We start from the raw sequence: 13263 nt of genomic DNA on the forward strand, positions 1-13263 counted from the left end.
ACAGCAACCATGACTTTGGTCTCCATCTTCATCTGGACGCTCACCCTCTGGACTCAAGGTCACTCACTCATTTATCTTTGTGTAAATTAATTTCTGTCCTGTTTGATGTACATTTTGTTGTATTTTACGTTTCATAGCAATATTTCTTTTAATATTTTCATCCTTTTTTTCTTTTACTTTCTCAGGATCCAGTGGTCAGGTGACTGTGACTCAGACTCCTGCAGTGAAAACTGTTTCTCCAGGAGACTCAGTGACCATCAGCTGTAGAACCAGCAGTGCAGTGTATAACAATAACTATCTTATACTGGTATCAGCAGAAACCTGGAGAAGCTCCTAAACTCCTGATCTACTACGCTACCAGTAGACAGTCAGGTATTCCAGATCGTTTCAGTGGCAGTGGATCTGGATCTGACTTCACTCTGACCATCAGTAATGTCCAGACTGAAGATGCAGGAGATTATTACTGTCAGAGTTATCATTATATCAGTAGCACACACCTGTTCCCACAGTGTTTAGTAGGTGTACAAAAAACCCCCTCAGTCCAGCTGCACAGAGACTGCACTGCTGCAGCTGGACTCTACTGCAGGTGCTGAGGGGGAGGATGGACACACACAATAACACACTCTGTGGAAATCAGGACTTTAGATGGAGTTTGTTCTTCTGTTCATTAGACTGGAAATGCTTTGTGATTTTAGGGGTTTATTTCCTGATCTCCACAGGTCTGGAACTAGCTGTAGAGTTTCAGCTCCAGTCTCATTTATTCTAAAGTTTATTATAAGGATCTGGACAGATTATGAAATGGATGTTTCTCTCAGTCCTGAGAAAGAGGGAGTCCCTGAAGAAGTCCTTCAACCAAACTCAGACTCATCAGTTTTTAGTAGGAGATGATCTTTTCAGGGTGAGTACTAAGCAGTTACACGTAAATCGGATTCATTCATAATGGAATTATTATCTGTCCAGCTGGTCAGCCAAGGTCCAGTTAAAAGAACTGCATTCTTTTAAAAACATTCCAGGTTTAAAAGATTTTAATTTTTTATACACATAATCTGTCACTGTAAACATCAGTTACATAAATTCATTTATTCTCTGCTTGTGTAGGTCAAATGCCGTCAAAAGCCTTTCCAAAATAGCAAAATAATGAACTATTTATATTTATTTTATTCAAAATATAGAATTCATTTAAAACTACAAATTCCTTTTTTTAATCAAATAATCAAAGATTAGTTATAGGAATGATAAAAATACCATCACTGTAGGTCTGGAACATGAAACTACGTCACTGAAACTGAACAGAAGTGATAACAGGCCTCCTCCAATAACATTACAGAGATACAGTTCAGGTCAGATCTTTACTGAAGAAGTCCCTGTAAAACAGAAACACAGTTAAAATATGTAGAAGAATGTCTGTTATAAGCTTGGAAGGTCTGTTTAAGGAAGATGTTCCATATAATATATAACATGCACCACTGTTAGCTTGGTGCTAACATAACATTACAAACCCCTTATGGGCACTAGCATCGCCAGAGCTGTTGATAAGATAAACTAAAGCCTCTCACAGAGTGATGTAGAGGGTTTCTGCATTAATCATTATTGGGCTGGTCTGCTGCTGCTCACACCTCTCATTTTGGAGCATTAGCATTTTATTTTACCACAAAATGCATAAGAAGTTTATTTAGTAACATCTTTCTGGGATCTTTGGGAGAAAATAATCTCTAAAATTGTACTTTTCATAGTACTTTAGTCATGATTTCACTGAAGTATCAACACTTTCACTGGAGTCTGATTTGAAGCTGCTCTCTTCTCTCTCAACCTTTCACACTACACGACTTACACTGTTGTTCTGTGTTCCTACAGTGCAGAACTTCCCAAGAGTCTAACTGGATCTGATGGAAACAGTTGGTCAATATCAGGTAATGTGCTGTTAGACAGAGTGACCCACCATGGGACTCTGACTTCAAAGAGATGTGACCGATCACAAAGCAGTACAGAGATCACCAATGAGATAAAAAGGAATTACCAACATAAATCAAGAAGTAAATATGAATCCATCCATCCATTTTCCAAGCCGCTTCTCCGTCAGGGTCGCGGGGGGGGATGGTGCTGGAGCCTATCGCATCGGGCGGAAGGCAGGATACACCCTGGACAGGTCGCCAGTCCATCGCAGGGCACACAAACAGACACAGACAGTCACACCTATGGGCAATGTATGCATATCCAATTGGTCTGACTGCATGTCTTTGGACTGTGTGAGGAAACCAGAAAACCCAGAGGAACCCAAGCAGACACGGGGAGAACATGCAAACTCCACACATAGAGGACCCCGGTCACCCGGCCGGGGAATCAAACCAGGCCCCCCTCGCTGTGAGGCGACAGCCCTACCCACCACGCCACCATGCCGCCCGTAAGTATGAACTCAGTAAAATTAGATTACTCTACTTGAGTGGAAATGAAAGTATTATAACTTGAAAACAGTCAGGAGAAACAAATCACCTGTATTTTAATACATGGAACAGTTGAGGAAATATAACTAGGTAATATTCATCTCTGCTCTTCACTATACAGCAACACAAATCCCCCACTGCTCCTGATACTCCGGGTGTTCCCCAGGGTTCTGTTATGGGCCCCCCTGTTTTCATAGTTTATATGCAGTATAATAGTCATATTCATGGAATACCTCCCTTTCTAACTACCTGTATCTGTGATGTTAAGATTTGGTTAAGCTCTAATTTACTTAAATTCAACATGAATAAAACTGATGTTCTAATTATTACCATAATACTTGTATCACCTCCCTCTCTGAAAGTATGTTGAATATTGATGACTTTAGATAAAACCCTCACAATCTGATCATAATCATGGTGTCATATTTGATTCCTCACTCACTTCTGAATCCCATATTATCTCACTGATCCAGACTGTCTTCCACCACCTCCTCATATCTCCAGACTCCGCCCCATGATTATCAGCAGTGCTGCAGAAATGTAGATTAGATCTTTATCAGTCCCACCTTCATTACTGTAATAACCTTCTTAGTGGACTCCCAGTTAAACTCCTCCCTAAATACCAGTCTGTTCAGAACTCAGCAGCTGGAGTCCTCACTCACACTAAGCACTCTGCCCTCATCACACCTGCTCTCCATAACCTGCACTGCTTATCTGCCCCTTTGTGTGGTCAATACAGGCTGCTGCTCATGACCTTCACAGACATGCATGGCCTTGACCTTCATACCTTACTGACCTCCTCCATCTCTACATCTCTAGGTCTTCTGGAGCTGGTCTGATTAGAGTGAATCAGACTGTCCTCAGTCAGTGGGAGAGAATTTAGTGGAACAGCTCCAAACCTCTGGAACTCCCCTCTATCTCTGTCTTTAACACACAACTCAAACCCCCCTGTTCACTCAGTGCTTTACCTCCCTTTACATGTTCATTCAGATGGAGCTGATGCTCTTCTCCTGTATGTTAGAGCTCTTTCTGTTTGTTTCTGCACTCGTTCTGTTTCACTGTTACCTGCTTTGAGTTTAATAAAGGTGCTGTAGAAATAAAACAGGTTATTATTTGACTGACACACTGATGGTCATCAGCAGCACTAAAGGAAGAAGTGAAACCAGCCCCCCACAGCCCACCCAGCTGAACACAAACAAGCAGTTTAACCAGTAAACAGTCAGACAGACAGAGAGAGAGAGAGAGAGAGACAGAGAGAGAGAGAGAGAGAGAGAGAGAGAGAGAGAGAGAGCAGTGTGGTGGAACTCAGATCTGCATGAACAGGCCTGAGTCGTCCTCTTTCTCCCAGAATAGAGCAGCACTTTCACCAGATGTTCAGCTTCATTCAGCCAAACTCCCTCAAGATCAACACACAGCACTGCACTGAATCTCCAGCTGAACTCCCTCTCTAACAACACTGACCATCACCATTCATCACAGTAAATAACTCAGTAAATAACTGAACTCAGAAGAACTGGAAACTATGCAGCAGCACTAATGCGTTCTAGCACAGGAGAACATTTAGTGGTTCCTCTTTCCACAGTGGAACAACTAGAACTTTCCTAACTCCTAATCTAACTACCATCAGATGAAGTGTCATAAAAACAGTTGAAACATCTCATTAAAACCTGTGAATGTCTTCATCCAGGAGAATCTCACTGACCTCAGACCAGCTGGTCATCATGATCTGAATCAGTGTTGGTTCTTTAACCTTCAGCACAGTCCACTGTATAACATATGAGTGGAGCTGATTACTGAATAATCACATTTACTAAAACCAAATATTCATTTATAAAGCACAGACTAATGATTTAAAGTGTTACCACTAAAAGAGTTGTGCCTTTATGAACTCAGTACTGTGAGGAGATACATCCCCAAACACTCCATTCAGTGCAGTCATGAGAAAAGACATTTGCAGAAGATGCGATTCTTCTCTTCAATAGAGGTGGAGACCCTGGAGAAGAGAGCAGGTGAAGATGCTGCAGATCTAGCTTTTCTTCACATTTACTCACTTTAACGTGTTTGAATGTTTTAATTTAACTCAGGATGTAGATCTTATTACTCTCATGATCACATACTTGATTTAGTTTCTTCCTCTGGTCTGAATGATGTTAGTGTTCCTGGTTCCAAGTGTGGAATCTCTGATCATTTGCTTGAATTCAGTTTTAGGTTTTTTCCACTTAATCTAAGACAGAAACCACAATATCCTATCATGACCTTCAGTCGGTTGATCCTCTGCCCTTTTCTATCTCCATGCAATCTTCCTTTCCTCTTTACTCTATTAATGAATGCTGTCCAGTAGAGATGCTCTCAAATTACAGTTACTCTCTCTTTAAAGCTTCTGAAGCTCATGCCTCCTTGAAGACCTGGCTTTTACCCTCTTCTCACTCCTGTCCTTGTTCCACTCCTGAGCTCCAGGTCAAGAGAGCAGTAGGCTGCCACCTTCAGTAGCTTTAGAAGAAACCTTCACACCACATGTCTTCTATAATCAGCAGTGTTCATTTCAGGCCTCTGTCACTCTTTACCACAGTTAACAAACACATTAACCCCCTGCATCTAATGTTTCTGCCTCTGCTGAGCGATCTGAGGAACTTCTCCTGTTTCTTCATAATAAAATTGCTTCTACATATAAACTTTTCAGGAGTTTATCTGGGAGACCACAACATACCTGTTATCTCTACTCCTATTTCTCACCTGAGTAATCTTGAATGTCTGGAATTGTCCTGTTCCAACTAAAACCTGCTGCAGTTGTGCCGGTCATGAAGAAATCTGGTTTAGATTCAACTGGTTTAAATCATTTCAGACCAAACTCGAAACTCCCTTTTGCTGCTAAACTACTAGAAAATGTGTCTTATGTTGCTCAAGGGGTTCCCCAGGGTTCTGTCCTTGGCCCTCTCCTCTTTATAATTTACACACTTTCACAGGGCCGTATAATTAATCAGCATGGACTCAGTTTTCTTTGTTATTTGAATGAGAAACAGATATAAATCAGCTTCAACTCCTCTAATCTCTTTCCCTCTCCCTCTCTAACTGTCTGTTGGGATATTACAAGTTGGAAGAGCTGTAATTTCCTTATGCTTAACTCTGATGAGACTGATTTCCTAACTACCCCAAAATATTTACTTGCACTCACTCTGATATGAGCTTTAACATTGACGGAGGTCATGTAAAACCCTCAGAACCTGTTTCTGATCTAGGTGACACATTTAATTTGTTTTATCATATCGTATTTTATTGTGTTTTATCATATTTATCAAATTTAATTTGATTATCATATCAGCTTACTGATTAAACCACCTTCAGTCTCCTCTAACATTTCAGGGTCCGTCTCATGCTCATTAGCAGTGATGCAGAAATGCTGATTAGTGTGTTTATGAGTATCTCTACACACCAGCTCGTACACTCAGGTCTTCTGGTACTGCTTTCTTTACCCCAGTTTAGATCGTCCTCAGACAGTGGTTCATTGTAACTTTAAAACTTTGCAAGTCACTTCCTCAAAGTCTCCATGATCTCACATTTGTCTCGGCCTTCCTCTAGTGTTAGGCTCGTGAGCGACCCGTTTGTAAGTTTAAATGCATAAAAATAGTACATAAATGTGTTTATTACATCCGCTTTTTGTTACTTTGTCTAGAACTTAATCTAGAAACTGAACTCTCTAGAATTTAAACAAAATAAAAACATATGAATATAATTTATTAAATTACAAATTCTCTCGATAAAATTATGACCTTTCTGTTGTTAGGGTCAATTTTGACCAAGGTATAATTTAAGGTTAGAAAACAATAATAAATTCCAAAACTTAAATCATAAACACACTGTAAACCAACAACCCACAGGCAGCTCTACCTCCAAACACTTGGAGCTCCAAACACTTGGGGCTCTACCTTCAAACACAGTTAGGAGCTTCTGGACAGACATGCCCAGACATGTCCAGCCAAATCAGTTCAGAGGTGGTGCTTTGCAGAGTATACATCTCCAGCTTACAGCATGCAACAATGAGAAGAAGATTTGATGTAAGCCAAGTTCTGGATCATATATTTGATGATAATGAATCAGAGGACACACAGCAGCAATCTGATACAGATGAGCAGATTTCTGAGGAAGAAGATGATGTAGAGTATCACCCGGAAGACACAGACACATCTGATCAGTCTGATGAGGAGGTCACCAGTGCTGAAGCTGCTCCCACTCCTACCAAAAGATTCAAATCCAAAAGTGGTATCTGTTGGAGCTCAGTACCTCCTGATATACATGGCAGGGCAGATGCTGCAAATGGTATCAGAATGACCCCAGGGATCACAAGGTTTGCTGTGACAAGAGTGTCATCAAGTGACATCAAGACATGTTTTGATCTGTTTATGCCATCGTCACTAAAAAAGTTATTATTGCTATGACAAACCTTGAAGGAAAAGAAGTTCATGACAACATGTGGAATGACATTCTTGAGGAAGATCTGGATGCCTACATTGGTGTTCTTCTCCTTGCTAGAGTGTACAAATCCAGCAATGAGGCCACTGATAGTCTCTGGGATGCATCGACAGGCAGGAATATATTCCGGGCAACAATGTCACATCAAAATTTTCATATGATATCAAGAGTCCTCAGATTTGACAACAGAGACACCAGAGCAAAATCTGACAAACTTTCTCCCATCAGGGTTGTTTGAGAGAAATGGGTGCAGCTCCTTCCACTAATGTTCAACCCAGGGCCAGAGGTAACAGTTGATGAACGTTTTCTCCCTTTTTGTGGATGCCCAGTAAGCCAGGCAAATATGGAATAAAAGTCAGGGCAGCCTGTGATACAAAAACTAGCTATGCATGGAATTTAAAGATTTACACAGGCAAGTCTGCAAGTGGCATACCTGAAAAAAAAAAACAAGGAAAACATGTAGTCCTCGATATGACTTCTGGACTGCAGGGTCACAACATTACTTGTGACAATTTTTTTTACCAGCTATGACCTTGGACAAGAACTTCTCAAAAGGAAACTCACCATGGTGGGCACTGTAAAAAAGAATAACCCTGAGCTGCCCCCTGAAATGTTGCAGGTGAAGGACAGGGCTCTACTTTCCTCAAAGTTTGTTTTTACAGACACCACCACTGCGGTTTCATACTGTCCAAAAAAATGCCGGAATGTGATTCTGATGTCCACTCTTCACAAAGATGCAGCTGTGTCATCAGGAAGTGACAAAAGCCCATCATTATCCTGGACTACAACAAAAACAAAGGAGGAGTGGACAACCTGGACAAGCTAACTGCCACCTACACTTGCCAGCGAATGACCAGGAGATGGCCAATGGTTGTATTTTACAACATCCTCGATGTCTCTGCATACAATGCATTTGTGTTGTGGAACCAAATTCACCAAGGGTGGAACTCAAACAAAAGAAAACAAGCGAAGGATGTTTCTTGAGGAGCTAGGAAGATCCCTTGTTAAGGCACAAATAGAGCAAAGGAAACGGGTGCCCCGAGACCCAGCCGCTGCAGCCTTGGTCAGACAGCTGCAGAGCTCATCAAGCACTCCATCCACACCCACAGCAACACGAAGAGCATCAGCACCAGCATCCTCCTCAACCAGCCCTGCCTCAACATCAACCACAACAGCCACAACCCCAGTGAGACCATCTGATTCTAAAAGAAAGAGGTGTCAGGTCTGCCCTAGCAATAAGGACAGAAAGACAAACACGTTGTGCTTCACCTGCAAAAATATCTCTGCAAAGAACACACAACAAGTGTCACTTTTTGCCACACATGCATCTAATATTGCACAAGTACACATGCATGTTCTTGCACACAGATTATTTATAAAACTAGTACTTGGTTTTGGAGAGTTTGATTTGCTTGATTGGCTGTTGTTTGTTTGACATTGAAAATCTACATATTATTATTATTTAATACTAATTATTTATTGTTTATTACTGGTACTTTTCTTTTAATATTTGTATTAAAGTTCTATTTTTTTGCCTTCTTGTTGAAGTAATTATATATGGGTCAAAATTGACCCGTAACAGCATAGATGATAATATAGTTAATAATAAAAATATATACATTTATATATTTTTTTACATTTAGGAAATGTGTTCTAATGCCCTTTAGTAATAGTCAGGTACTATAGCAACCTTTTTTATTTATATTATTCTCTTGAGGTTCATTTGACTATATTTTTATATTGAAGATGACGGGTATTCTCTCAAAAGAAAAATATTCTCTCAACAAAAAATATTTAAACCAATCATTTCATGGATGAGGAAGCCTAACAAGGTAACTAAGAGGAAAGAAACAAATTGTAGGATAAATAATTGTTTTTAGGGTATCTGAAGGGTGATTTAAGACACGGGTCAAAACCGACCCGGTAACATAAGAAAGAGTAACAGAAAGTTACTACTAGAGGAAGGTTAAGACACAAATCAAAACCTGCCTGTTTCTCAGTGATTTGCTTTTCACTAAATTTCATTTATAATGTTTATACTTAAACCAAACTTGTGGGGAAGGTGCTATAAAATGAAACTGATTACTATTAAAAACACAATTTCATTAAAACAAATACTGCCTGGTTGGGTGGACAACAGTGTGATGCATCAGAGTTTTCAGGTTAATGAAAGTGGCTGATAGAGTCAAGAGTTCTTTAGAGTCTCTGAATCAGAAACATTACATTTATACAAAACTAAATAAAGATTTGATTTTATTGGGACAGAGTTGAACTGTTATCCTGATAACGACTTGTTTACGTTTTTATTTGTATAATTGTTTTTTTTATGAATATGTATTGGATTATTCATTGATTTTCTAATAAATACTCCTCTGGACTATAATCTTATTTCTCATGACTGTTTGAGAAATAAATAATTTTGTCTCATGATTAATCTTTTTAAAATAAAGCCTCAAAAAATCATGACACAAAAGTGGAAACACTGCAGTTAATCAAATCTACAAGCTTTATTTTTAGAAGAGAAATAAACAAACTTGATTCCAGTAAATTACAGATCAAAGAAATGTTTACATGTTTATTGATGATGGAAACAATAAAAGAAATAAAGAAAGAGAACAACACAATAAACAATGTAAGACTGTAGATCTTAATACTGAAGCTCTTTATTGTGATGGTGAAGTGATGAGATGAAGATCAGAGCATTAAGCAGAGCCATGTTTGAGCTCACTGAAGATCAAGAGGAGCTCTAGCAGCTCCAACACACGCGTGGACGCTCACTGCCCAGTGCATTGCTCTCTCCTCAGGGTTTGGCTGACAGCAGGCTGGGAGTCCTTGGTGGCCTCACAGGTCACTGTCTTCTTTAGCCACTGGTCCTCCTGGAGGGTCAGGGTGCTGCTCCAGCTGTAGAGGCCGTCGTTCTTCTGCAGAAGCCCGGGGCTCTGGCTAACCCCCGAGGTCCAGCTGCTCCCGTCCACCTTCCAGCTCAGCCGCCAGTCTGAGGGGAAGCCCTTGTTGGCCAAACACACGAGTGTGGCCTTCCCCTGCTGCAGCTCCACGCTGGAGGGGGGCAGGATCGTGAGGGTGGGCGGGGCCACACCTAGGACACACACACAGTTTCATTTCCCTTATTTCTAACAGAGCACAACTGAGTTCAGTGATGCATTAAAAATCAAACTCTAATTACAACCATAAACTCAACCGTTTCACACACAAACTCATATTTCCAATCACATTCATAGCTGCACTTCATTTCCATTTTCATTAGAAAATATTACTGAATTTCACTCAGTAAAACTCGGACATTCTGCACATCCTGTGATGGGAAATTTGAAATGGAACATGATTTTATTTCCTCCAAAACAATAAATAATCTCTAAATAAATGGAGCTGCAGTCTCCATGTACTATGGCTTCAAAGCTTTAGAGCAGAAAACGCTGCTCATAATAACCTCCACATTGTGGCTTCCAGATGGAGACAGAACTGCTGTAATGGAGCCCAACACTGACACTACAATCCAGCTCTACATCTGATCTTTTTAAAGAAATGTCATTACTGAACACTTCACAGGAAACCTTTAGGAAATATTAGTGTTTTAAAGAAAAGAAATCCAGTTCAGAAACAGGAGCTCGTGGTAAAGCCTAAAGCTCCACGCTCGCCACACTTCAGCCAAGTTCTAATGAAATACATTCAAATTTGGATCAGAACTGATTTAGAAGAACATCAAGTACGTCTGTACTGTTGATCCATAATCATTTTAATAAAAGATTCCTTTTGAATAAGGAGGAAAAGTGGACTTACTTCCAACTGACAGTTTGGTTCCTCCACCAAAAGTCCACCACAGTGATACAAACTGGTTTACTGGCTGTACAAAAACCTCCTGCTCTAAACACGCCACTCTCTTCAGCCTCTACACGCACTATTTCTGACCTATAATACAATATTAATGGGTTCTACAATCATCTAATAATGGAATAAACTACACACTGTAGATCTGCACACGTTCTGCCTTTTATTCCCAACAAGGATTATTTTATAAGCAGTGAAATATCTAAACTGAGGACTCGCTTGGTCCTTTAGAATTTACACAGCAGACAAACTGAACTTCCTAAACACTAAATATACAGTTTTAAATTGGTAGAAAATGTTCTAGATAAAAGTTCTTCAAAAGGTTTTAGATGAAAAGGTTCTCACTGTTTTCATTGTTTCCTTCTCCAGAAAGTCCTCCAGCCCTGATCCAGACAGAATGGGTGGCAGTCGTAGCTGCAGAGACCCTCAAATGAAAGGCAGAGACAGTTAGAACTGCACAATAAGAGAGCGCCCTCTGCTGGACATTAAAGGGAATATTTCACTTCTAATAGAGGCTCCACTTTGCATGATCAGCCCATGCTTCAGTGCTCTGCTAGTGTTTATAGTCCTGTGAGTTTAACACTTCATGACTGAGAGCTGCTGCCCCACAAACTTCACCCACAGCAACCATGGCTTTGGTCTCCATCTTCATCTGGACGCTCACCCTCTGGACTCAAGGTAGCACATTGATTTAATTTTCTGTAGATTTTTGGTAGTTAATGTTATTTCTTTTTTTTATAAAATTTAATTTTTTAAAAAGATTCATTTAAATGAGTTTATATTTCATTCACTTCTTTATTCAGGATCCAGTGGTCAGGTGACTGTGACTCAGACTCCTGCAGTGAAAACTGTTTCTCCAGGAGACTCAGTTACCATCAGCTGTAGAACCAGCACTAGCGTTCTTAGTGGTAACTACTTAGCCTGGTATCAGCAGAAACCTGAAGAAGCCCCTAAACTCCTGATCTACTACGCTACCAGTAGACAGTCAGGTATTCCAGCTCGTTTCAGTGGCAGTGGATCTGGATCTGACTTCACTCTGACCATCAGTAATGTCCAGACTGAAGATGCAGGAGATTATTACTGTCAGAGTGTACACAGTATCAGTGGTAGCTACGTGTTCCCACAGTGTTTAGTAGGTGTACAAAAACCCCCCTGCACCCCCTGCACTGCTGCAGCTGGACTCTACTGCAGGTGCTGAGGGGGAGGATGGACACACACAATAACACACTCTGTGGAAATCAGGACTTTAGATGGAGTTTGTTCTTCTGTTCATTAGACTGGAAATGCTTTGTGATTTTAGGGGTTTATTTCCTGATCTCCACAGGTCTGGAACTAGCTGTAGAGTTCAGCTCCAGTCTCATTTATTCTAAAGTTTATTATAAGGATCTGGACAGATTATGAAATGGATGTTTCTCTCAGTCCTGAGAAAGAGGGAGTCCCTGAAGAAGTCCTTCAACAAACTCAGACTCATCAGCTTTAGTAGGAGATCATATTCAGAGGTCAGTAGACTGTAAACAGTAGTTTGTCTGTTCAACCTAAAAATGAGTTTTTGGTTCTAAGTAGTTTGACTGGTTTTGTTAAACAGAGAATTCCTTAATTTAAAAGATTTATTCCAGTAATAGAAGTTCAACTGTTACATGAAGACATTCAGGCTCTGTTTTCAGTTTTCAGGACTGTGTGGACACAAATCTGATCTTTCCAAATCCGACATGAGTCACTTTCATATGTGGTCCTAAATCGGATACGTATCCGATTTGTGGCCACGTGACTTTAATCTGACGCTCTGATCGGAATTCAGGTGTTTTTTTCCATCGCTCTGCACCATCATTCAGCGTTACCAAGGCAACAGCACCAGACAGACGTTAAAGCCTGTAAACGGTGGAAAAGCAGCTCATCTCACCCATTTCTCCTCCGTCTGGCTCTAATAACGAAGCTGAGAGCTGATCAGAGTTAATGATCTTCTCAGAGAAGCTCGTTCTGCTCGTTAATTTGTGTTGATGATGCAGTGATTCAGTCACGTGATGTCACTGAGTGGGAGGAGCTCATGAGGGTCATTTCAGGCCAACGGTTCATCACATTAATGACAGATTAGAGTCACTGACCTAAACGAGTCTGAAGCATCACGTCAGAGAGATCGGATTAGAGCAAAGAATCAGATTTGAGTGATGAGGCTTTAATGTGAACACAGCTTCAGTTCAGATCTTTACAGAAGAAGTCTCTGTAAAACTGAAACAGACAGTAAAAATATATAAGCAGAATATCTGTGATAAGACAAAAATATCTGTGTTTAACTTGGAGCTGCTATAAAGTCTTCATGTCCACGAACTGTAGCTTGGTGCTAACATTACATTACAAACCCCACACAACACGACTCACACTGCTGTTCTGTGTTCCTGCAGTGCAGAACTTCCCAAGAGTCTAACTGGATCCACCTCGGGGTCTTGACCCCGAAGTCAAAGATGGGACCAATCACAAAGCTGTATAGATGCTGTGGTAACACTATTTTGAG

The 13263-nt window shown here is 40.5% G+C and overlaps 1 pseudogene and 1 gene segment (V, D, J or C); one reads left to right on the forward strand and one right to left on the reverse strand.

The window, feature by feature from the left end:
* Window positions 1-3280, forward strand: LOC119264322 (annotated as a pseudogene).
* A 6189-nt stretch (window positions 3281-9469) lies between these two features.
* On the reverse strand, window positions 9470-11108 carry LOC119264323. The segment is given in 3 exon segments: window positions 9470-10005; window positions 10707-10815; window positions 11100-11108. Coding segments are annotated over 3 exon segments (441 nt in total).
* Between the last annotated feature and the right edge of the window lie 2155 nt (window positions 11109-13263).

This window comes from Pygocentrus nattereri, chromosome 11 (genome assembly GCF_015220715.1).
Source record: "Pygocentrus nattereri isolate fPygNat1 chromosome 11, fPygNat1.pri, whole genome shotgun sequence".
Taxonomy (NCBI): domain Eukaryota; kingdom Metazoa; phylum Chordata; class Actinopteri; order Characiformes; family Serrasalmidae; genus Pygocentrus; species Pygocentrus nattereri.